The 26964-nt window shown below is 42.8% G+C and overlaps 1 protein-coding gene across 3 annotated transcripts in view; it reads right to left on the reverse strand.

Moving 5' to 3' along the window:
- efcab2 (EF-hand calcium binding domain 2) overlaps positions 1 to 26964 on the reverse strand; it is a 71561-nt gene that overhangs the window by 23127 nt on the left and 21470 nt on the right. Inside the window, exons 4-6 of one of the 3 annotated variants that reach the window (XM_033025888.1) lie at positions 23580 to 23659; positions 5122 to 5164; positions 689 to 755 (exon numbers count right to left, since the gene is read on the reverse strand). In XM_033025888.1, coding sequence (XP_032881779.1) covers positions 689 to 755; positions 5122 to 5164; positions 23580 to 23659 — 190 coding nt within the window. Of the gene's footprint in view, positions 1 to 688; positions 756 to 2381; positions 3908 to 5121; positions 5165 to 23579; positions 23660 to 26964 lie in introns of those variants that run through there. The other 2 variants (XM_033025889.1, XM_033025890.1) reach the window with 2 other exon arrangements.

The following is a 26964-nucleotide window of genomic DNA, read 5'->3' on the forward strand; positions in this document are numbered from 1 at the left end:
CTCTTGGAAACAAAGGTCTGTTTCCTTTATCATCATTACTTTCAGAACTCTCTTTTCGACTCATCCATATCGGAGACGTATCGGGTCGCTTGAAGAAGGGTCTCGACTCGAAATGTCTCCTGTCGTAAACCTGATGTCTGAAGTTCTGACTTCTTTTGCTAATTCTATGAAGATAAAAAAGTTCACCAAACAACTTTAAGTAATCATACACTAGAAAATAAATATTCTGGTAGAGTGAGACTAAGAGAAACATTAGCCAGATTCTAATCTGATCACATTCTGTTTTACTGGATTGGTTGGCAATGTTTTCCTTGGAGCAAAGGAGGCTGAGAGGTGGACCCCACTAAGGTTTACGAAAATCAGGTGGGGCATGGAGACTGAAGGGTCTGTTTCCATGTTTTATCTTGCAATCAATCAATCAATCAAGCATTTTCCATTGACCTCTGCATATCGCCCACCACAACATCTATAACTAGGCCTGGAGGTCAGCTGACTGCCTAATACTGAGGCTGTTAATTACTGCAAACAGTGGGCAGATGTAGACTCATCCATTTTGAACTTAGCAAGGATTGAATAAAATTATTTCTAAGTAGAAAACTAAAACCATCTGTGGTCCACGAACAATAATCATTAGGAGAGAATAGTGAAAGTGATTTGGGAATTCTTGTCCTTATTACAACTATATTACCTTCTTCAGTCAAATATTTTGTAAGTTCCTCTTGAGTAAGATAGCCATTTTTATTCTTATCCAATACCTAGGGGATGAAATATAACACTTGAATTAAAAAGTTAAAGAGTAAAGTCAAAATGTAAAACAAAGTCTGATCATCTTTAATCATAGTGTCACACTACAAGCTTCAAGTCCTATATTAGATATGTTCTTAGATACAGACTCTCTTCTAATACTTGGTTTCTTGTAATTAGAAGTGTGACTATACCACCCAATATCCAACTAAATGTGATAACATACCCTATGAATGTAACGGGGCCTAATCTGAACTGAACGTTTGACCCTATATGTGTCCTTAACGTATTTGAAAGAAAGCATCTGGTGACTTGGTAACTGTTCAGCTGTTTTATTTGACAGATAGCAAGTGACTATATCGAGAAACAGCAGATGCCAATTCACTCAGGGAACGTGGAATAAAAAAGTAAAGGCCAAGTATTTTTGAAATAATTCCAACTGCAAAGTCTTCCTTCTGTATCCTAAGCACCACCTCCCCCCCCCCCCCCCCCCCCCATCTCTGAGTGAAGAAGCATGCTCTATGGCTTAACATATACTATAGAATAGAATATAGAATAGAATAGCCTTTTATTGTCATCCAGACCGAAGTCTGAACGAAATTTAAGCAGTCATACATATAATACAATACAATAAAAAACAACAATAAACACATATTAACATCCACCACAGTGAGTCCACCCAACATCTCCTCACTGTGATGGAGGCAAAAGTCTTAGGGCTGCAGTCTCTTCCCTCCTCTTCTCCTTCTGCGCTGAGGCGATACCCCCCGGGCGATGTTAAAACCTGTCCTCGCGGCTCAAACACCGCGGCCCGGGGTAGTCGAAGCTGCCGCTCACCAGACCTGCTGACGCAGCCGCTGGCCCACGGCCGAACCCCCGGTCTCAGGCCACCGCCACCAGAACTGCCGTCCCAGCCCCCGGAGCATCGTTCCAGCCCCGAGCCGGATCGCCCTCACGTGAGTACTGCCACCGTCTCAGCCTCGCGCCAGGCCGCCGCTCCTCCCTCGGGCCAGGCCGCCCCGACCGGGCGCCGCTCCTCCCTCGCGCCAGGCCGCCCCGACCGGGCACCGCTCCTCCCTCAGGCTGGGCCGCCCGGACTGGGCACCGCTCCTCCCTCAGGCTGGGCCGCCCCGACCGGGCGCCGCTCCTCCCTCGGGCTGGGAACGCCGTACCTCCCCGAGCTCGGCTACTCCGACGGGAGCACCGTTCCTTCCTCGGGCCGGCCGTCACAGCCCCTCACGAAAGCCCTGTTCCAGCCCCGAGCCGGGCCGTCCTCACGGGAGCGAGCTCAGTGCGAGTCCTGGCGGGCTCTGGCTCCTGAGCCTCGAGGTCGCCAGCTCCGCCATTAGGCCTCAGCGCAGACGGAGGCAGAGAAGGGGAATACGACAAAAAAGTCGCATTCCCCCGCAGGGAGAGACAGCAAGCCCCGTTTCAACCCCCCCCCCCAAAACACAAACTAAAAACCAAAACTAGACTAACCAAAACGAAAATAAACAACCCAAAAAACACAAAACAAACAGGACTGCCGGAGAGCCGCTGCAGCCAGAGCCGCGCCGCCACTCGCAACTTGCATGCATAAGCCTCCACACACCGTGATTCATCCAAATGATGTCAACCCCTCGATGGACTTGATGGTCTTTTTCTAACTATAAATGTGCTATGACTGTAATCTGTATACCCAGGTAAGTTTTTGTCCCTTTTTGCCCAAACCCAGCAGATGGGCTGATGGAGATCCCGACTTCCTCTCTGTAGTAATTCAAAAGCATGCCTGTCAATAAGCATCCTCTCTACGACAATCACATACATTTTAAAGAGATCATCTCCAATAGTCCTCAAGATGAATGTGGGGTTAACGTAGCCAAAAGATCTGGGATGAGACATGCTGAACTCCTATTACCTTAGCTAGAAGCAGACAGTGCGATGCAACATTTCATAAATTGGACTGTCTGATTTCCATGTCTATAGATAATAACACAGAACATAGAATAGGAGCAGGCCCTTTGACTCACCACATCTGCGCCGTTCATGATGCTAATCTACACAAAACCCATTTGCCATCATATGGTCGGTATCCCTTTATCCCCTATATGTTCACACATTTAGCAAAATGTCTCCATTTATGCTGTATGCTTCAGTCACTACCCCTAGCAGCATGTTCCAGGCATCTACTCTTCTTTGTGTAACAAAAGTACCCCTTTTAAACTTTCGACCTTTCACATTAAAGCTATGCCATCTATGTGTTCTAGTATTTGACCTATCCATTCCTGGAAAGAAAACTCTACCACCCTATCTATGCCACCCCTTATTTTACATACTTCTATCAGGTCGCCTGTCAGCCTCTGACTCTCCAGAGAAAACAATCGAAGTTTGTTCAAACCTCTCATTATAGCTGATGAATTCCAATCCAGCCAACATCTTGGTAACTCTCTTCTGTACCTTCGTCAAAGCCTTCACATCTTTCCTATAGTATGGTGACCAGAAATGCTCCAAATGTGGCCTAACTAAAGTTTCATACAGCTGCAACATGACTTTCTAACTTTCATACACAATACTCCAACCAATAAAGGCAAGTATACCGTATGACTTCTTTACCAGACCTTTTCTACCACTTTCAGCAAACTATAGAGTTATACCCCGAGATCCCTCTGTACATTGATATTCCCAAGCATCCTGCCATTTACTGTACAGGTGAACCCCATGTTACGGCCAGTCATTTTACAGAATTTTGTCCTTGCGGAATAAGCGAGTTCGGTATTCCGACTGCTCATGCTCAGGTCAAAGGTCACTATGCAAAACATTGCTGGAAAGCAGTGGAGCTGTGTACATACACCTTCATTTCTTCCGTGTTTTCCAGCTTTGATTCTTCTAGGTAAGTAAATACTGCTTTCAAACTATGAAATAGTTGTATTTCTTCTCCGCGTTGGCTGTGAGCCTAAGGCCGCTGGTGTAGTCGGTCTGGGGCTGTCGGTTGGCCTGGCGGGAGTTGAGCTTCTTCTCCGTGCTGACTGTGAGCCTGGCACCGCTGGTGTCATCGGTTCAGGGCTATCGGTTAGCCTGGCGGAAGTTAAGCTTCTTCTCCGCGCTGGCTGTGGGCCTGGGGTGGCTGGTGTCGGTCCGGGGCAGTCAGTTGGCCCGACTGGGGTTGGCTGAAGAATTCCATTGCCTTGAAATTAGCAGAATAGTGAAATTCGACTCAGAAACGATCATCGTTGTGTTCCAGTCTGGAATACCTTAATTTTCATATAATGTGACCTCATGGCAGCCCCGTTCCTCAGATGAAATATATTTTTACACATAAATTATGAATAAAGATAAGAATTTATACACAGTTTCTTCAGCCAGCGCTTCATTCGCTTCTTCTTTATGGTGAATGACCTTTGACAAATCCCATGATTCCTTGTGTTTTTCGGAGTACCGAACTCGCTTATTTACAAATCACCACCCAAAAATTTGAGATATCAAATTAAATTTGTTCTTACAGAATTAGGTTAAAAATTGAAATAACTGAACAACAAATGATTTATTTTCAACTTGTATTTCTTGACTTAAATGCAGATGACAAAGTTTCACACTGTGGCGCCACCTGGTGGTCAAGCCACATGCTGATCGAACCCGCGTCACCAGAACTGGAACGGTCACGTGACTGCCTTTGGCGGGAAGAGAACGTCATCAGTTAAGGGGTGTGGCCTACAACAACAGCAGAAACTTAGCTCGAGATCTCAAGTCAACAACCTCGCTCAACAGCAGCAACAATGACTTTATGTTTGTACACGATGTTTGGACTCTACAACATTATGAAAATCGCGAAAAGGACAATTTATTAAGAATGCAGCCCTGTCCACCTCTCCTAACATGGGGTTCGCCTGCAAACTTACCTCTTGAATTTGAACACATCACACTTGGCTGAATTCCTTGTGCCATTTCTTTGCCCATATTATTAAATGATCTATATTCTGCTGGCCTATGACAACCTTCCTCACTATCCACAACTTTATTTATTTTTGTGACATCTGCAAACTTTCTAATCAGCCCACCTAAATTTTCATTCAGATCATTTATATAGGGCACAAACAACCCAATTTACCAAGTCACCATAATGCCATGTGACTTAATTTTCTAGTCTACTGTACCATGATGATCCTTATCAAATACTTTACTAAAGTTAGTGTAGACAATATCCACTGCCCTACCCTCGTCAATCATCTTCTCACTTCATTGAAAATTGACATCTTCCTACTTCCTTCTTTATAAGCAAGGTTTAGAACAGCCTAAACCCAAAACCCTTTCTGTAAAGAAAATTAAGATCAGAATAGTCAAAAACAGAGCAGAATATAATTTCAAAATGTTTTTGTGTGAGACCTTGAAATACAATCATACCTCAAATGCTCGCAAAATAATTTCCTCTGATTGGGGCCTGTATCTGTAAAATAGGAAAACAGCATGATGAGAGACAACTCTTTTATTCAATACCTTACATAGCCTTCGGATGTTCCAAAGCAAATCTTAGCCAGTGAAGCGTTCTTTGAAGTTTAATCATTTATTGTACTAATGGACAATCATAATTCAGGTTACCTCTACAGACACCGTGAAAATAATAAGCTTTAAGGTAGTGGGCAGGAATACAGCACAATGTGTAGTGATAATTTTCTAAAACTGTGTAAAGGAAGGGAGTGTGCCCACATTGCAAAATTTTGAACTAATATCAAATCAGGAGCAAGGTAAACACTGTCAATTTTGTATATGTGGAAATTAAAAAAATATTCCTACCAGCTTGCAAATAGAAATTGTGGTACAATTTAATATAAAGAACAGTGTGATTTGGCTGGGGAACCAATAATACTAGATTATTTGCTGAATAGTAATGTACTTGAGATGTTATGATACTTAAGATTTGTACAGAAGGATCTCGGGGTGGAAGTCGGCAACACCAGAAGATAAGGTAAGATAATGAAGGCATGATTGAAATATATAAAAGTCTGACAGGCATAGACAGGGTACATAGTCAATCTTTTTCCCAGGGTGGGGGTATAGCTTTAAGGTGACAGGGGGGACGTTTAAAGGAGATTTAGGTGACAAGTTATGTTACACAGAGAGTGGTACATGCCTGGAACGTGCTATTAAGAGAAGAGCTGGAAAATTATGTGATAGGAACATTTCAAGAAGCATTGAGACAGACATGTGAACAAGCAAGGAATTGGGGGGGGGGGGGGTGGGTAGATATGCAGGTAGATGTGCAGCTTAAATTAGCCTAATTGTTGGCAAAGATGTTCTGGACTGAAAGTCTTGTTCCTGTACTATATTGTTCTAGGTTCTGTGTTCTAGGTTATCACCACTCTGAACTGAACACACACCCCCCATAGCCAATATTTTGTACTGCTACAACACTATACTCTGAAATATTGCATATTCTGACGATGTTTTTCTTGCCGTTTTTGTTGTTTCCATTGTCGTTTTTATTTATTTGATACATTGGAGCTCCGCTCGGGCAGTGCGCCTGAAATTTAGTTGTATGTATTTACAATGACAATAAAGAGTATTATTATTATTTTTATTATTATTATTATATTGGTAACAAACAATTCTTGGTGTTTGCCTGGACTTTTCACAAAATGTGTTGAAAGTAGACTGGTAAGCACCCAAGGATATAAAAATAAGTCATTTTACTTTTGCAATTGAGAGAAATTACTCCAATTGCTCGCCCGTTTTCTAGATCGAAGGTGGCCACCACAAAGTATGGTTTTACAGTACAAATCCAGTGCAAGAACAGTAAGAAAGTACACAGGGTTATACATTTATTTGAATGTTTGATGGGCTCCCTGCTGGCTACCAAAAACAAACATTGTTGTTAATAATTTGCGAATAAAGATTTTGTGTTCAGACCAAGCCCAATTTGTTAGATTGGTGTCTATATCTCCATGTAACACTATGTTTTAGATCTGCATACCAAATTATAGCAGGAACAGTCAGGAATCTATTCTTATCTCAATTTCAATATCTCAGCCATTTTAGACTTCCAGTTGTATTTTGTATAATTTTGGCTTATTTTAACTTGTTTGTAAGTGTTGCAGTCTTTACCAGGATTTGTTTATTGTGAATTGCTGAATCTGGAAGCACTCTTGAAGCGCAAATAAAATCAAAAAGGAAGAAATGTTGTTAATAAAAATGCAGCAGACACATGCACAGGGAGGAAAAGAGGATTCACTGAATGCAGGCTGTTGGAAACAAAAATCACATTAAACCACAGAAATAGCAGGGTGAAAGGTGCCTGCAATTTAATAAACACATACTATCATGGCACGTGTTGGAGCAAGAATTGGAGCATGTGGTAATGAATCTAACTGCGCATCCAGCTTATTATGCTGTTTTCATCCTGCTGTTGGTGACATCAGTAACATCAACAATGTCTCTGCACAGAATAAGGTGATGACAGTTCATTAATTCCCCCAACAAATGTGAAAGAAATAGACAAGAACAGTGATATTTGAGTGCATAGCTTGGTTCTCCAATGCAGGGTGTCAGAAAGTCCTTGTGCTCCTCACTATAAACCAGCACTGTTTCTCAGCAGTAAAGATTTCTAATCAATCTATGTTCAACTTGACAGGAACTTTACACATGTCACTGCTCACTTTGCTGACAATTGCAGGACTTCCATGATGTGATAGCTCAGTATTTCTTCTGCCCTCCCTCTGCCCCAGACTATTGGATGGCAGCCTCCCTGGGGTAATCAGGGAATGACTTTCACCAATATTATACACTCAATCGGGAATAAGGCTTCTAATTAAGCAAACCACTGACATCTGCATAGTTTTCTATTGTCTAGAATGTAAATGGGACAGATTTCTTGAACACATAACTCTGTGATTGTCCAAGATTCAAAAGTATTTGCTATGTTCTTCACAGTTTAACAATATTGAAAGGAGTTGCCTTGAAGTTTCCAGAGGATGAGGAAAAGAAAGATTGGAAAGATTGGGAAAAGAGTTGGATAAAACAGAGGATGTTGTTCCAAGGTTTGGCTATAATTATGACTACTTTCCAACACAATTGGTCACAATTACCAAGCAAATGAATTGTCAGTTTATAAATTGCATGGGCATTTGATTGTGCCCTTTACCAATATTTCCCTCTTACATTGCAGAAGTGGAACAAGTGTGTTTTTAGAACATTTGTTGCTGGATTAAAGCTTATTCTGCAGTCAGGGATGTATTATAAATGGTTGGTGAAGTTACATATTAGAAGTAAATGGTTCAAAATTAGTCTTTTAGTTTGTATATCTGCATAAAGAAATAAATTATGATTTTCATTTATTTTAATTTTTTGTTTGCTCAATAGGGAAATAGATTGTGTCCTGAAGGAAATTGTGTCCTGAAGGAAATTGTGTCCTTTGGTCTATAAATCTCAAAACCCACACATTTGGCTGCTCCAGATGCTCTTAAAATGTTTGACAGTATCTTCTTAGTATACTGGTAAATGCAGACCAAGGTAATAAAACAAATCATACCCACTGCAATTTCCATCATTATCAATGAGCATTTTTCGATGCAAGAGCTGTCCATTCTGTTCATTAAAACTCTCAATCTTTTCTGAATTACTATTTCCTATCAGTAATCCTATCATTTCAAGCTCAGCATCATCAATTTTCAAATCGGTTTTTCTTGTCTGTTATTCCTCTAATGTTTGTATTTAGTTACCTTCTACCATTGGGCAGATATTTTAGCTACAAAATTGTCAGCATAAGCCAAATCTCAAACATGCTGAAAAGTCCATTAGAATTAGACTATGCATCTGATATTACAGTGATATGAAAAAGCAATCTGCGCACCAAATCCTGAAATTAGACACAATGAATTTTTAAATTGCATTTCAAGCTTTATTGTTGCAGTTTAAGATGTCATTTGAATCTCCGTAGTAAATTACAACCTCATTAATCTCTGCCAATACAACCATAACTGGGTAGCTGATATGGGAAAGCTAATGATTATTAAAGAGTGTATTCATTTGAAAACAAAGTGATGACTGTTTATAGTGAATAAACATATTCAATAGCTTAGTTTAAACAATAAACATGCCAATTCAAAAGAATGCGTTGCTGTTATTTAAAAAGCTTAACTACAAAGCAGTGAAAATTTAAAATCTAACTCTAGCCTGAAAACTCAGACCTAAAAAAAGTACCATATGCTGCCCAAAATTCAATAGTAATAACAATATCCTATCATACATTTATCTATGATATAAAATTAAACAAGCAACTATTTATTAAACAAATACATACACATGACAAATATCATATTAGGTACGTTAATTAACAACCATAATCATGGATATATTATATCACATTCATTTCACAATATCAATTGTAATCCCCAAATTTAACAAATGTAACACTATACCAATTAATGACTACGGTGATTGTGACTGCACAACTTTCCAAAATATTTGCAAGTTTAACAATCCCATTTAAATACAGCTTCTAATGTTTTTTTGAACAACATTGTAGGTATACCCACATCTCAAGTTCAAGAAAAAAGCTCTCCATCATATTTTCAGAGACAAATGCTTGCTCAGCCCACAAAATGCATATTTTTGAATGAATAATGAAAATTAAATAATGTTTTTTTGTCTCCACATACATTGTTTTATATCACAATTTGCATGTCAGCTGCCCATAGATACTGGATATTTCCCTGCCTCTGTTGATCTTTCAAAACTAGCAAAACTTCTGATCTTCCCTCCTGGGATTATTTTCCAATGTTCACAACTTACCCTTCATTATTATCAAACATTGCTGATACACCTTGCTTGCAACACATTGAACTTACATTAGTACATCCAAATCAGAGGTAACATCATGCATTGGATCTTCGCTCTTTAAATTGTCTCCACATAGCAACACAAAATTGCAGAACAGTGACAGCATGGGAAGATGGTATTGGTATTGTTTATTGTCACATGTACTGAGATTCAATGAAATACTTTGTTTTGCGCACCAGCTAGCCTAATCATACCATACATGAGTATAAAGGGCCTGTCCCACTTAGGCGACTTTTTAGGTGAGTGCAAGAGACTCTGCGCTCGCCACATGGTCGCAACATGTTCGCTGGTGGTCTCTGGTGAGTCTCCTTCATGGTCGCGAGGAGTTCACGCATTCTGGGAACTAGTCGCGGCCTCAGTATGGTTGCCACAAATTTCTCAACATGTCGCCATGGAGAAAATCAATACTTTTGTAGTCGTAGGTGCAGTTGTAGTGGGGTCGCCATGTAGTTATAGGTATTCAAGCTAGTCGTAGGTAGTTTTAGTTAATCACCTTTGCTGACCGGGAATTTTCATTGGCTCATTGGGGGAAAAAAAACGTAAGCACGAGTTTTCAGAACCTAGGAGAACTGACCGGTAATATTAAATGCCTGCCAAACTTCACAGCTGTGTATCTCTGGCTTATTAAAAGTTGTCTGGCTTCTTAAAAGTGTCTCCACTCCTTCTCCCCCCCCCCCCTTCTCCCTTCCCCCCCCCACTCCCCCCTCTTTTAAAGGAGTTAAAGGACTTACCATACACTATGCTAGCCATCTTAACCTTCCTGTTCATCGCGGTGTGTGTCTGTATCACCTTGGCTTTGCACCGTGTGAATTTCAGACAGCGCTCCCCCGCTTTCCCTGGCCCCCGCCTTTGCGATGTGTTTGTGTGTGTTCCACTCTGACACTCGCTGTTCCAGTTCCCGGTTTTTCAGCGAGTGCCGTAAACTTGACAGTCGCCAGCAGTCCGCTGAAAACTCGCCTAAGTGGGACAGGCCCTTTAGTCATACACAAGTACAACAGGTAGTGCAAAGAAAAATATAAACAAAGTGGAGAATATAGTGGATGAGCTCCAGAGAAAGTACAGATAAAAAAAGTGCAATGGCCACAATGAGACTGCACCCTTAGCTTATGTGAGGTCCGTTCAGTAGTCTGATAACAGTGGGAAAGAAGCTGTTTCTCTATCGGTTGGTATGTGCTTTCAAGCTTTTGTATCTTTTGCCCAATGGGAGAGGGGAGTAGAGGGAATGATCAGGGTGTAAGTGGTCCTTGGCTGCTGTTCTAAAGCAGCATGGTGTAGATTCACTCTGTCAAGTCTGTATGTGCTCCACATAAGAGCAATCCACCTATTTCCAGTCGCATGCTCTATGCCAATGGTGCTTTAAATTATTTCCTTTCAGATACTTATAGAGTTCCCTTTTAAACACTCCAATTGAATCTCTCTTCACTTCCAGATGGCGACCGTGGAAAGTCGGTGGCTGAGAATGGTCCGCAAACTCACCCCCAGCACCCTTGGAAAGTGCCCTCAAGCTCTGTGGCCAGCTCATGAAGTGGAACATGGCTACCTTGGTGCATGCAAGACGTGCTGCTGGAGGTAACAGATGGTCCAGTTACAGTGGTCGCGGGTCATGGTATTGGTGGGGACAGCCACCGCAGACTCTTCAGCAGCTAGGTGAATGAGCAGTTCGGACGCAGCCTACGGCTAGCTATACAGAGTAGCATTTGAAAGAGCTAATGGCATTGCACCGGGCAAGGTCGACACTTTCTTCATCGATTCAGTGCCACCATGACTGGGCCTTAAAATGAAAAAAAAAAGCATATCTCCTTAGGTGAAAATTGGACTGATCAGAAACTTGACACTTGGAAGTTGCAAGAAGACGCTGGAACGTGGTAACTCTTTGCATGCTGTTTCAAAAGAGAATCTACTTAGTTGTTTCAATCTTTTACTTGTATATGATTACGCTCATGTATAGTATGATTTGACGGGATAGCATGCAGAACACTCTTTTTGCCGTATCTGGTAAACATGACAATAATAAACTAAACTAAACTACTAACCCTGGCCGTATATGCCAGAGTCGCACCGCACGCTCCATAAACAATATCTTACATAAGTCCTGCTTCTTTTGCCAATCATTTATATTCTCAGCATCTGGCTTTTGATCTTTCTTCCAAAGGAAAAAATCATTTTTCTATCTACTTTGTCTACCCTCAAAGATTTCAAGTATCTCTATCAGCTCTCCATGCTGCCACCTCTGTCCCAAGGAAAATAACCACAACCTCTCCAATTTATCCACCTATGTGCATTGAATTATTTGGGTGTGTCTCTTCCGCACCTCATTTAAGCTTTTACATGACCCCCCACTTACGGCTGTGATTTTTGGACAACTGTGAGTGGTTTTACTGATCTGTCAGTGCCCTTAATGTGGTTTGAAAATATGGTTTGGAAATGCTAAAGCTGTGTTGCCTTTGGTTTGGAAATGCTAAAGCTGTGTTGCCTTTGGATTGCAAATGCTAAAGCTGTGTTGCCTAATTAAAGTTACCTTGCCTAATTAAAGTTGCCTTGCCTAATTAAAGTTGCCCTGCCTAATTAAAGTTGCCTTGCCTTCTACATAATTAAAAGTCTAATCTTGACCACTTCCTGTTTGCGCTTTATATTGATTTTAGCAAAAACGCTACCACGTACAGCTGTGATTTTTGGCCATCTTACTCAGAGTCCCCCTCCGCTCATCAGGTGCCGATGATTTTTCCCATCAATGAAAAATAAAAGAGTTATTAGTGTTTTAAAAATGTTAAGATTCTCTCTCCTGTCAATCATGCCATGAAGGCCACACCCCTTCTGGTGGGAGGGGGAGGGGGGGAGGGACTATAAAACCCAGAAGTGTGGGGATGGCTCAGTCTCTTTAAGATGAAGGAGGGAGAGGTCACGACTCGCTGTCGTTAGTGGCCTTGCACCCTGCTTGAAATGGTATGAAACTGCACTTGAATTTGTGGCCTTGCACCCTGCTTGAAGTTGTAAGAAACTGCACTTGAATTTGGTGACCTTGCACCCTGCTTGAAAGGAATTTAAAGGAATAGCTGTGAGTCAACTGCCAGCCCACCAGCCGTGTGTGAGTGAGCTGCCAGCACAACAGGGGAGAAGGCAGACACGGGTTATTTATTGGGGACAATCAGCCATGATCACAATGAATGGCGGTGCTGGCTCGAAGGGCCGAATGGCCTCCTCCTGCACCTATTTTCTATGTTTATCTAACTAGAGCACTCGCATGGGCCCCAGCTACGCCTGCCTGTTTGTAGGGTACATCGAACAATCCCTGTTACTGGCGTACACTGGCCCTATCCCCGAACTCTACCTCCGCTACATTGATGACTGCATTGATGCTACCTCCTGCACCCATGCAGATCTCACTGACTTCATCAACTTCACTACTAATTTCCATCCTGCACTCAAATTCACTTGGACCATCTCTGACATCTCCCTACCGTTTCTAGATCTCACCGTCTCCATCACAGGAAACAGACTATTGACTACCATCTACTACAAACCTACTGACTCCCATAGCTATCTTGACTACACTTCTTCCCACCCTGCTTCTTGTAAAGACTATCTCCTACTCCCAATTCCTCCGTCTACGCCGCATCTGCGCCCAGGATGAGGTTTTCCATACTAGGGCATCAGAGATGCCCTCATTCTTTAGGGGATGGGGGTTCCACTCTTCCATTATAGATGATGCTCTCACCATGGTCTCCTCGATATCCCGCAGCTCCCTCTCCCCCCACTGGTAACAAGCACAGAGTCCCCCTTGTCCTCACCTTCCACCCCTTCGCATACAACATATAATTCACCAACATTTTCGCCACCTCCAAAGGGATCCCACGACTGGCCACATCTTCCCATCTCCACCCCTTTCCGCTTTTTGCAGAGGCCGTTCCCTCCGCATCTCCCTGGTCAACTCGTCCCTTCCCACCCAAACCACCCCCTCCCCAGGTACATTCCCCTGCAACCGCAGGAGATGCAACACCTGTCCCATTACCTCCCCCCTCGACTCCATTCAAGGACCCAAACAGCCTTCCCAGGTGATGCAGAGGTTCACTTGCACCTCCTCCAACCTCATCCACTGCATCCGCTGTTCCAGGTGTCAATTTCTACATCGGCGAGACCAAGCACAGGCTCGGTGATCGTTATGCTGAACATCTCCACGCAGTCCGTCTTAACCAAGCTGATCTCCCGGTGGCCCAGCACTTCAACTCCCCTCCCATTCCCACAGTGAGGCCCAGCGCAAATTGGAGGAACAACATCTCATATTTCGTTTGGGTAGTTTGCACCCCAACGGTATGAACGTTGACTTCTCTAACATCAGGTAGTCCTTGCTTTCCCTCTCTCCATCCCCTCCCTCTTCTCAGTTCTCCCACTAGTCTTACTGTCCACGCCTACATTCTTTCCTTGTCCCGCCCCCTCCCCTGATATCAGTCTGAAGAAGGGTCTCGACCCGAAACGTCGCCAATTCCTTCTCTGCATAGATGCTGCCTCACCCAATGAGTTACTCCAGCATTTGATACAATGATACAATTTATTTGTTGTCATTTGAACCTCATTGAGGTTCAAACGAAATTTGGTTTCTGCAGTCATACACACAAGTAGAAAAAACCAAGACACAGCACAATTTACACAAACATCCATCACAGCGCATCTCCACCTCGCAAAGTCTTATCTCTCCCCTGCACTCCCCATTCTCCTCCCGATGTCAGAGTCAAAGCCCCCGGCGGGCGATGGTAAATAAGTCCCACGGCCATTAAAGCCGCGCCGGGCAATGCAAGGCTGCGCTCCGGGTCTTGAATTTGGAGGCCCCCGGCGGCCGCTAGCAAGTCCCGTGGCCATTTAAAGCCGTGCCGGGTGATGTAAGGCCCCACTCCAGGTCATTTTCAACCCCGCAACTCGGTTGGGAGAAGTCGCCGTTGCGGAAGCCCCGAAAAGCGGTCTCCCACCAGCGACCCGCGGGCTCCCGGTGTCACCGTCCACCAGACCTGCGGCTGGAGCCTCCGAATCTCCGGGGTCAGGCCGCAGCAGCGCGCCACCACTGCTCTCCAAACTCCGAACTCGGCCAGCTCCGCGATGGTGAGTAGTATTGCAGGCTCCGCGACTGGAGCCCCAGGTCGTTCCGGTTGGAGGCTCCACGGTGCTAGGCTCCAACGACAATAGAGACCCGACGGGGAAAAGGTCAGGTCCTTCGTACAGGGAAAATATTTTAAAACTCCCCCTCCCCCGCCCCCCCACACACACCCAGTTAAAAAAATACACTATATACTACATTTCAAAACGAGACAAAATGTTGTGTTTATATTAAGTTTCCCATCCTTCCTTTCACTTGCCCTGGGTTTCAGCCCACCGTTCTCCATGACTGGCAGATTAACCTCATCACCAGCTACATCCCCCTCTACAGCGCTTGTTCCCCCCTCATCAGTAACAGGGGTAATGATATCCTGCGAACTGTGGTTTTCTACCCATCACTGGACTTCACTCGACTCACTTGACTGACTTCTTAAGGAGTACCGCTCAATGCGATTTCCCTGCACTCCCTCTAACAAGCACTTCTTCTTTCCCTAATGTATTCCTTGGCCCTTTGCTGTTGGTACTTTCTGCCAACCACAAGAACAGACCTGGAGCATCTTTCCCTCTACCACTGAGCCGCTGTCCTTCATTGATGCACTATTCCTACTCGCAGTCTTTTCCGTACCGTGGTCTGTAGCCGGGTAATCCACCTGTGAGTGATCTTCCGCCCCAGCTGTCACAGACTCTAGGGGTATCTTTCTTTTGTTTGTCGTAGATTTTTAGGGGTGCAGCGAGACTGTTTCCAATCTACGCCACTGCTGCAATGAGGTGCTAACCCATAACAGCTCCAGTGGGGTCTATTCCCTCCTGTCTTTCCAAGCTGTCACAGGGACTTTCCCTAGTTGTCAGTTGCTCTCTTCACTAGCTGGGCTAGATGTTAAATTACAATTAAAAAACAAAGTACTTGGGCTATAACTGCTGGATAAGCGCTCAACTAAGAAAACCAAGCCCCAAACTATCTAACAATATGCGCCAACTTACAATAAATGACTCCATATGCAAAACATATTAATCAGCTCTTGAAAAAAACAGATCTTGTAGTTGCAAGTATTTCATTGGAGTTATCAAAGTTATATTCAGCCCCCATTTGCACAGTTCATGAACCTTATATGTATCCATCAGGTAACAAATATTCTGTCCCTCTCTTCATCTAGCTTGCAGGTTGTAAGGGATTCACACAGAGGGTGGTTGGTCCATGGGCTGAGCTGCCAGAGGAGGTCGTTGAGGCAGGTACTATAACAGCATTTAAAAGACATTTGGACAGGTACATGGATAGGAAAGGTTCAGAGGGTTATGAGCTAAATGTGCACAGGCGGGACTAGTGTAAATGGGACATTTTGGTTTCATTGACAATTCGGACTGAAGGGGCTGTTTCCGAGCTAATAACTCTGACTTTCTATGAGTATGACTAAATCCTAGAACTTATTCCATGCTGAAAGAATATTGGTGAAGCTGTGCATGTTGTTCCAGTGGAGAGAGGATAAGTCCCTTGGTAATTTATTCCCCCACTCTCTGCCTTATGTCCCACCCACCCCACCCCCAAGCTCATAACCAACCACCTGTCCACCAAGCACCTGACCATCCTCCATTTGATCACTCAATAGCTCCCATCCCCACCAATAACTACCGCTCCACCAGGCACAAATACCCAGCCTGCAAAGTTCCACCGAACATCAATCACCAACACAAAATTTGCCACCGTGCCATTGCCAAACACAAGCTCCTGGCCCACCCCACTAATCCCAACCAATCCATCAATGTTTGTCAAACATAAACACACCAAATCCCCATCCTGGAACGGCACGTGCACAACACAGCAACATTACCATCACCAACCTCCCTTCCAGTCCACAACCTCCCCCTTTTCTCCAGGCTTTTTTCTCCATGAACTGCACCCTACTCCCAGAATTGGCCTTGACATCTTGATTATAATTTGAATAATCTCTACTGTCATAACACAAAAAGAAAGGCCACTTGGCAGCCCAATGGCACATCGTTAAGAGTTGCTGAGTTACAGTGCCTGAGACCCGGTTTTGATCCTGACTACGGGTGCTGTTTGTACGAAGTTTGTACGTTCTCCCTGTGACCTCATGGGTTTTCTCCAGTTTCCTCCCACACTCCAGACATACAGGTGTGAAGATTGATTAGCTTTAGAAAAAATTGAAAATTGTCCCTGTGTAGGATAGTGCTATATATACGGGATGACCGCTAGTCGGTACGGATTCGGTGGGCCGAAGGGCCTGTTTCCGCACTGTATCTCTAAAGTTCAGTACTAAAGTAAAAGGCCTTACTCCATGTGAGACAGAAGCACCCAACAAGTAGCACCCAACACCTTGGGTGCACCTTCTAAACAACAAACCAACAACCAATTGACATGCATCCAGTGCTCCTCTAGCAATACCAAGGAAATTATAGGCACATGTAGTAAAAAAGGAAAAAGTATGTAATAGAAATGCAACTGTGATTCAGCTGTTCTGGCTTATGGATCACACCACCTTTCCAAAACCCTCTCCACAATATCCCTCCACTGCCAAAATGAAAATGAAATTACAGCCTTATTAAACTCTCACAATCTACTCATATACAATGTAGAAGAAGTAATGACTGCTACAGGGGAACAATACAATCAAATGCCTTTGTGCAGTTAATTCATCAAGGTTTCATCTCTTCACTACTATCACCAAAAACTAGAATGTACTGCAGACACGAAGATTATATATAATTCGTCATGCAGTGGTAAGAGGATGCGAACAAAGGAATAAAAATGGTGTAGCGAAGCAGATTTTGAGCAGTTCAAACCACAGCCAGTAGCATTATTCAATGAGCTTGAATCTTTACAATCACAAAGGACAAGCTATGAATTTTAGATCGTATTTTGATCACAAGGTTTTATTCTTGATTTAATAAATTTTTTTACTTAATATGAAATGACTGATTTACTTTAATGTGCAGAATTATGTGATCAGCATCAAACATGAGGAGCATACATTATACAGTAGACATATGTTTCATGGATTTAAACGGCCATTTAAAAAAATATTTTACTAGCAACAAGAAATGGTTAGCCAGTTCTAACTGCCAGAGATGGTGGTGGAATCATATACAATTACCATATTTAAGATGCATTCAGAGAGGCATTTAAATAAACAAGTCATAGAAAGATATGGACCTAACGTAGGAAAATGGGATTAGTGTAGATGGACAAAATGGTCGGCATAGATATTGTGGACCAAAAGATTTCTATGGACCAACAATATCTGTGTTGTCAACTATATTACACTAGCATTTAACTGATGGTTAATTTAAAATCTAATCTCCTGTTTAGTTGCTAATACCCATCATTTTTAAGAGATTTTAGTTATATCTCAATTAAATCCAATAAACAGATGGTGACAAACTAGGTAATTGCCCATGCCTTTGTCATGAGGATTGCTAAAGGTACCATGTTGTCGGGGATAATGTCCATTGACTGAAATTGACGCTCATTGGAGAGCAGAGAGTTATAAAACCTTTAAAAATAAGTCTAGTCGGTTTCCTTCACTGTTGCCATTTTCCAAGTTTTACGGTATTCTGACACTAATTAATTGGCAATAAGGAAAAGTTATGGCTTTTATGTGGTTTTTCAGCTTCTTATTAGTGTACTTACTCCAGAAAAGTGCAGCCTAGAGCAAACATTTGTTGTTCCCACCACCAGCTGCTCTTCCGAGTAAAAATAACTTGAACTATATCACAGACTGTTTAAATCTGGAATACCTCCAGTTGCAGTGAGCTAAGCATGCAGAGCTGCTCCCCCCTGTTGACACGATGTGGTCAACTGGCTGTCCATACTTACTGCTATAGCCCTTCAGACTAATGCTTGGAAAACACAGGTGAGGGTCTCCAAACAGGGGGGCATTAAAAAAAAGGGATAAAAACCACCAAGGTGCCATTTAAATCCAAGCCTATAACAAAAATATCTAACAAAAAAAGCAAAATCCATTGTGACCATATCAGACATGGATTTTATTGACTCAATTGCAAAATAGTTTTAAAATAATTGAAACAATTCAAAATTCTGAATAATTTACAACAGCATTAAACCTTTGAATGAACTCTGTTTTATTTTAATAGTTATGACAAGCATAACATGTCAAAGCCTATGATGGAAAGATTTAGGGGGAGGGGGGGTCAATGGATACTTTGGTGGCATTATTTAGCATGTCTGCTGCTCGAAAATTCGATCTTGCCACCATTTTGGATTATCCAATATTATCCAATAACACGCTGTAAAGAAAACAACAATAGAAAAGCTCTATATGGAAATTCCTTTGCTGCAATTTTGGATCATTAAAATATTGTTGCATGTTCACCTAAGGCAATTCATCCCTGTGCATTAAGACATTAATTTAAATTTGTGATCCGATTATAATCATAGACATATTGTGTCACAACACATCCAAATAAGGTTAAAAAAAAAATGGATCGTGATTTTATCCTGCTTGAATTTTGTGCATTACTGGGCACTTTGTTTCAAAATTAGCATTTGAGCCCTTAAAGGGAACAACTCCACTGTGACACACCACTGCAATGTGTTTTCATGGTCACATCATTGATTGAAGCATGATCCATGACTGGACACACCTGTTCAAATTTCTGGATTATTATTCGTCTCAGAAATCGTCATTATCATCATCACATTCCACTCCAAGAGAAATCATTTCTTTCCATATACCACACTGTAGAAACGACCAATGTGATAGTATTTCTTTGCTGTCATGCTGTCAACGGTCTAACATAGAAACATAGAAAATAGGTGCAGGAGGAGGCCATTTGGCCCTTCGAGCCAGCACCGCCATTCATTGTGATCATGGATGATCATCCACAATCAGTAACCCGCACCTGCCTTCTCCCCATATCCCTCGATTCCGCTAGCCCCTAGAGCTCTATTTAAATGGCCTGTCCCACGAGCATGCGACTGCATGCGGCAAGCGCAACCAAACCGGAAGCAGGGGCCGCGCGGAGGTCGAGTGATCCCCGTACAAGGCCTGTCTCACCAGCATGCGGCTGCATGCGACGAGCACGACCAAACAGGAAGCGGGGGCCGCCGGAGGTTTGAGTGATCCTGTATGAGTTGACGTGAAGTTCGAGCGAAGTCCGTGCGTGACGTACGACGTCAAGACGCTGCGTACGGCGTCGAGACGCTGCGCACGCCCGTCGAGGCGGTTTTTGGACAGTGTCAGCTTTTCGGAGCCCCGCGCGATGTCGGGACCAGCTCCGCACAACTCCATACGGCTCCGGCGATTGAAGTGGGACCGGCCCGGTGAGGCCGTATGGCTCAAGCGACCACGTTAGGTCGCGCTTGCCGCATGCAGTTGCATGCTCGTGGGACAGGCCCTTAACTGTCTTTTAAATTCATCCAGTGAATTGGCCTCTACTACCTTCTGTGGCAGAGAATTCCACAAATTCACAACTATCTGGGTGAAACAGTTTTTTATTATCTAAGTTTTAAATGGCCTCCCCTTTATTAGACTGTGGCCCCTGGTTCTGGGCTCCCACAATATTGGGAACATATTTCCTGCATCTAGCTTGACCAGTCCTTTTATAATTTTGTATGTTTCTATAAGATATCCTCTCATCCTTCTAAATTCCAGTAAATACAAGCCCAGTTTTTCCAATCTTTCCTCATGACAGTCCCGCCATCCCGGGGATTAACCTCGTGACCCTACGCTGCACTGCCTCAATAGCAAGGAAGTCCCTCCTCAAATTAGGAGACCAAAACTGCACACAATACTCCAGATGTGGTCTCACCAGGGCCCTGTACAACTGCAGAAGGAGCTCTTTACTCAGCCAACATGCCATTAGCTTTCTTCACTGCCTGCTGTACCTGCATGTTTACTTTCAGTGACTGATGTACAAGGACACCCAGGTCTCGTTGCACTTCCCTTTTTCCTAATCTGACACCAACTGAGATAATAATCTGCCTCCTTGTTCTTGCCGCCAAAGTGGATAACCTCACATTTATCTACATTATACAGCATCTGCCATAAATCTTCCCACTCAGCCTGTCCAAGTCACCCTGCAACCTCCTAGCATCCTCTTTGCAGTTCACACTGCCACCCAGCTTTGTCATCTGCAAATTTGCTAGTGTTACTTTTAATCCCATCATCTAAATCATTAATATATATTGTAAATTATTGCAGCCCCAGCACCGAGCCTTGCGGCACTCCACTCGCCACTGCCTGCCATTCTGACAGGGACCCGTTTATTCCTACACTTTGTTTCCTGTCTGCCAATCAATTCTCTGCATGTCAATACCCTACCCCCAATACCATGCACTCTAATTTTGCTGACTAATTTCCTGTGTTGGACCTTATCAAAGGCTTTCTGAAAGACCAGATACACTACATCCACTGGCTCTCCTTCATCCATTTTACTTGTTCAGGTTAGTTACCAGGTTTAGATTTAAATTATGAAGCCCATCAGCTTTGAATGAATGGTATTTATCCCACACTTGGTAAACCTGCAAACTTGATAATCACTCTTACAAGATCATTTGGTTTTAATTATACTCAGCATGACTCAGTTATGGGCAAAGGTCCTTTGAGTTAGGCTTCCCAAAAGTGGGTGCATTTCTACAGCACCTTTCATGCCCTTGGGTTATCCCCATGCATATCACAGCCAATCTAATACTTTCGAAGACCAGTCACTGGGGTAAAGTGGAAATGTAGAAGGTAACCTCTGCAACCTCCTTCAATCAGCAAAGAGAAAATTACCCGATTATCAGTTTTTGTGACATTCATTACAAGCAACCATTATCAAGGGCACAAGTTCTTTGATTATCTTTGAATAAGTCCTAGGAGTTCTTTACTACAACAATGCTGCAATCCTGTAGTACCTCATTCGGATGTCAACCTAGATTTCGCTCTCAAATGGTGAAGTTAGAACATGCTATCCACAAAGTCACAGCAGATGCAGCTGTTGGAATAGTCCTGTTCTTGGGGAAGTTGCAGGCCGGTAAAGATAATGCAATGAAAAATCTTAGGGAAGTATGAAAAACAATTTTTCAATCAACCTCAATAAATTACAGCAGCAACCTGCGTGATATTTTCTGATTGATGTTTTGACATCGCCAGAGGACAATGTAGATGGCAAGGACAGAGTCCCCTTTGTCCTCACCTTCCACCCCATCAGCCGTTGCATACAGCAAATAATCATCTGACATTTTAGCCACCTCAACAGAATCACACTACTAGCCACAGCTTCCCATCTCCACCCTTTTCCGCTTTCTGCAGAGACCGTTCCCTCCGCAACTCCCTGGTCAATTCGTCCCTTCCCACCCAAATCACTTCGTCCTCAGGTACTTTCCCCGCAGGAGATGCAATACCTGCCCCAATACCTCCCCCCTCGACTCTGTCCAAGGACCCCGACAATCTTTTCAGGTGAGGCAGAGGTTCACTTGCACCTCCTCCAACCTCATCTACTGTATCCGCTGTCCCAGGTGTGGACTCCTGTATATCGGCGAGGCTCGGTGATTGCTTCGCTGAACACCGCTGCTCAGTCCACCTAAACCTACCTGATCTCCCGGATGCTCAACACTTTAATTCCCCCTCCCATTCCCGCACTGACCTTTCTGTCCTGGGCCTCCTCCATTGTCAGAGTGAGGCCCAGCGCAAACTGGAGGAACAGCACCTCACACTTCACTTGGGCAGCTTACACCCCAGCAGTATGAACATTGACTTCAAGTAGCCTTAGCTTCCCTCTTTCTCCATCCCCTCCCCCTGCCCAGTCCTCCAACCAGTCTTACTGTTTCAGACTACATTTTATCTCTGTATCACCCACTACCCTGATATCAGTCTGAGGAAGGGTCTCGACCCAAAACTTCACCCATTCCTTCTTTCCAGAGATGCTGCCTGTCCCGCTGAGTTACTCCAGCATTTTGTGTCGACCATGTGATCTAACAATCCTTTTCTACACACAAAGCCATGTTGACTATCCCAAATTGGTTCTTGCCTTTCCAAATCCTGGTACATCCTGTTCCTCAATATCCCCTCCTGTAACTTTCCCACCACTGATGTCAGGCTCACTGACCTGTAATCTCCAGGTTTGCCCTTGCAGCCCTTCTCAATTAAAGGGACACATTAGCCACCCTCCAGGCTTATGGCACCTCACCTACTGCTAAAGACGCTGCAAATGTCTTTGCCTGGGATATTCAGGTACACTTGATCAGGCCCTGGAGAGCTATCCACTTTAATGTGCATTAAGACTGCCAGCATTTCCTCTTTTGTAATGTGGATATGTTTCAAGACATCACTACTCTCTTCTCTGAATTGAGTAGCTTCCAAGAACTTCTCCATGATAAATTTGGATGGCAAAATATCCAAACTCGCCCATCTCTTGTGGCTCCACACAACTACAGCCACATTAATCTTTACGGGATTCTCTCCTTAGTTACATTTTTGCACTTAAAATAATTGTAGAATTTCACAGGATACTGCTTCACCTTATCTACCAGAACTATTTCTATTTACCTTCCTGCTTGCCCTCATAATAGTGCTGTCACACTTATTCTACTCCTCATGGGATTTTTTAAAATTACAGCTACTTATATGGGACATGCACTCCTTTTTTTCTGACCAAAACATTATTGTCCCTCATCAACCAGACTTTTCTAATCCTGCCTGACTTGCCTTTTGCCCTTTGAACTCTCCCCAACTCACTTGAATTGCATTCCATTTGCCAGACTGCAATCTGCAATCATGGGATAAGGAATAATAATACTTGGAATACGGTTCTATAAAAACTGCTTATATCAAATGTAACACAGGAAACATTCAAGTATTAACAAGTAATTTTGGAATGGAATGTGAATATTTTGATTACAACAACATTACACATTTTGAATTAGTTATGTGTCTTTTTAGTAAATGTGTCTAAATGCATAAAATAATTGATCCAGAACTCACTTTCTTTCTATTAATACTTTAGTCATCATCGGAAGGAACTTATCAAACTGTATATAGCCAGTGGGTTCTTCTTCCTCCACCTTTAAATTCAAATTACAAAAGGTATTTATTTAGAAACATAAGTTATACTAGTATTTAATTTTCTTTAACTTCGTTTTTACAAACTAATGGCTTACCGTTACAATATCAAAACTTAATAATCAAGGCAAAAGATTTTAGGGTTGAACATTATTCTTTTCAAAATAACCTACGATATATTTGCTGTGTCAAAATAATCAAATTTAACAAAAACACTTTAAATGCCAATGTAATTATTAAATGATCAATAAATTAAACTATTGGATACCAAGAGTCCAAAGGTTGTATTGGTATTGAGATGTAAATTAATTATAAGTAAGTTTCTGTAGCTTGTAGCATCTTTTACTGGCGTATTATATTGAAATGTCAGTCTTGAGAAAGTATTAGTTCATATTCATAAGACAAGCAACATGGATTACCTGGAAGTGGTCCTGTTATTACAAATCAACAATCTCATACATAACTCTAATAAGCTTCCTGAAGAATGCTTCTTGCTATAAACATGTCTGAGTATATCAAGGCTAAAATTGTTCAAAAGAAAAACTTAAATATCGATTTTGAATCCTTACATTATTCTCTAAATAGGAAATTGCACTCCACTATAGAAGTACATATATACAACTTTATGATGTATGGATTTATTTTGATATATGTTGAACATGGTGAAAAATTAGCATTTTATTATTTTGTCAATGTATACAAAATGTGTAATCTAGCTTTGGATTACAATAACCAATCGGGTGCTCTATTATTTTTCCGACAACAACAATGGTAAATAGCGTCATAGAGTTACACTGGACAGAAACAGGCTCTTCAGCCCAACTCACCCATGCAGTCCTAAATGGCAATCTATGTTAGTGCCTTTTGATAGCATTTGGCCCATACCCTCTAAATCTTTCCAATCCATATACCTGGCCAAATGTCTTTTAAATTATGCTATTGTACCTACCTCAACCACTTTCTCTGACAGTTAATTCTATGTGCACATCACCCGCTATGTGAAGAACCTGCCCCTCATGTTCCTTTTAAATCTTTCCCATAAGACAATAAGACATAGGAACAGAATTAGGCCATTCATCCTATTAAGTTTACTCGGCCATTCAATCATGGCTGAGCTATTTTTCCCTCTCAACCCCATTCTTCTACCTTCTCCCTGTAAAATTATACGCCCTTTCTAATCAAAAACCCATCAATTTCCATCTTAAAAATACCCAATGTCTCTGCCTCCACAGATGTCTGTAGCAATGAATTCTTCAGATTCATCGCCCTCTGGCTAAAGAAATTCCACCTCATCTCTATTCATACATTTCACATCCATTCTATCTGGGCCTTTCATTATAGGGTAGGTTTAAATTATATTCCCCTCATCTTTCTACACTCCAGGAAGTGCAGGCCCAGAGACTTCAGAAGTTCTTCATATGAATGGATGAATGAATGAATAAGTTTATTGGCCAAGTATTCACATTCACAATATGTTAACCCAATCATTCCTGGGATCACTCTCAAAATCTCCTCTGGACCCTCTCCAAAGCCAGCACCTCCTTCCTTAGATATAGGGTCTGAAACTGCTCACAATGTTTTATCATGTGCTTCCAAGTACCCTGACACCTAAATCTACTCTAGCCCAGGGTAGGGGAACTGAGGACCAGAATGAAGAGAAAAGATTTAATAGGAATCTAAGGGGTAACCTTTTCACACATAGGGTGGTGGGTGAATGGAATGAGCTGCCAGAGGAGGTAGTTGAGGCAGGGGCTATCGCAACGTTTAAGAAACAGTTAGACAGGTACATGGATATGGGCCAAACACTGGCAAGTGGGACTAGTGTACCTGGGGCATGTTGGCCAGTGTCGGCAAGTTGGGCCGAAGGGCCTGTTTCCATGTTGTATGACACAGAAGTCAGACTAACAGGCCTATGATTTCCTTTCTTTTGCCTCACAATGTCCAAATGTGGCCTCACCAGTGCCTGATAAAGCCTCAGCATTACATTCTTGCTTTTATATTCTAGACCCCCCCCCCCTCAAAAATGAATGCTAGCATTTCATTTGCCTTCCTTACCAGTGAATCAACCTGCAAATTAAGGTTTTGGGAATCCTGCACCAGTACTCCCAAGTCCCTTTTCACCTCTGACTTCTGAATCATCTCCCCATTTAGAAAGTAGTCTACGCCTTTATTCCTTCTACCAAAGTGCATGACTTTGGTACGTTGTATTCCTTTTGTCTCTTTTTTGCAGACTTTGCAGCTTCCCTGCTACCTCAACACAACCTGCCCCACCATCTATCTTTGTATCATCTGCAAACTTGGCCACAAAGTCATCAATTTCGATCATCCAGATTTATTAACATATAATTTGTAAATTAGCAGAACACAATCTCTACAGCTACCTCTTTCTGAACCCTGCGGCGTAGTCCATCAGGTCCAGGTGACTTATCAACCATCAGACCTTTCTGCTTCCAAAGCACCATTACCTCAGCAATAGCTATTGGACTCAATTCTCCACCTGACTCTTGAATTTCTGGCACAATGCTGGTGTCTTCCACTGTGAAGACTGATGTAAAGAACATATTCAGTTCATCCACCATTTCTTTGTTCTCCATTACTACTTCTCCAATGTCATTTTCCAGCTGTCCAATGTCCACTCTTGCAAATTTATTACTCTTTATATGTCTGTAAAAATGTTAGTCCCCTCTTTTATATTATTGGCTAGCCTACCTTCATATTTAATCTTTTCTTCCCTTATTGCTTTTTAGATTTTTAGGTGCCCAAGAAGAGTAAGGTGGCGTGCTTCAATGACTATCGACCAGTGGCATTAACGTCTGTGGTGATGAAGTGTTTTGAGAGGTTGGTTATGGTGCACATCAACTCCTATCTCGACAAGATCCTCGGCCTACTACAGTGCCTACTGCCACAACAGGTCAACGGAGGATGTAATCTCACTGGCTCTCCACTCCGCATTGGACCACTTGGACAATAAAAACAATTACGTCAGGCTGTTATTTATAGACTACAGCTCGCCGTTCAATATCATCATCCGCTCCAAGCCGGCTACCAAGCTCACGGAATTGTGTTTCTGCGCATCCCTCTGCAATTGGATCCTCGACTTCCTCATCCAGAGACCACAGAGTTCGAATTGGCAGAAAGACTTCATCCTCAGTAACAATCAGTACGGGAGCACCTCAAGGCTGCGTGCTCAGCCCCCTACTTTACTCACTCTATACTCATGATTGATGGGTAGATGGGGCTCGTCAGCCTGGGAAGGCAGTCCATCTAGGAGAGGGAAAATGTGGCCTTGTGGCCATATCCAGTAATG

Source organism: Amblyraja radiata, chromosome 8, assembly GCF_010909765.2.
Source record: "Amblyraja radiata isolate CabotCenter1 chromosome 8, sAmbRad1.1.pri, whole genome shotgun sequence".
Lineage (NCBI taxonomy): Eukaryota > Metazoa > Chordata > Chondrichthyes > Rajiformes > Rajidae > Amblyraja > Amblyraja radiata.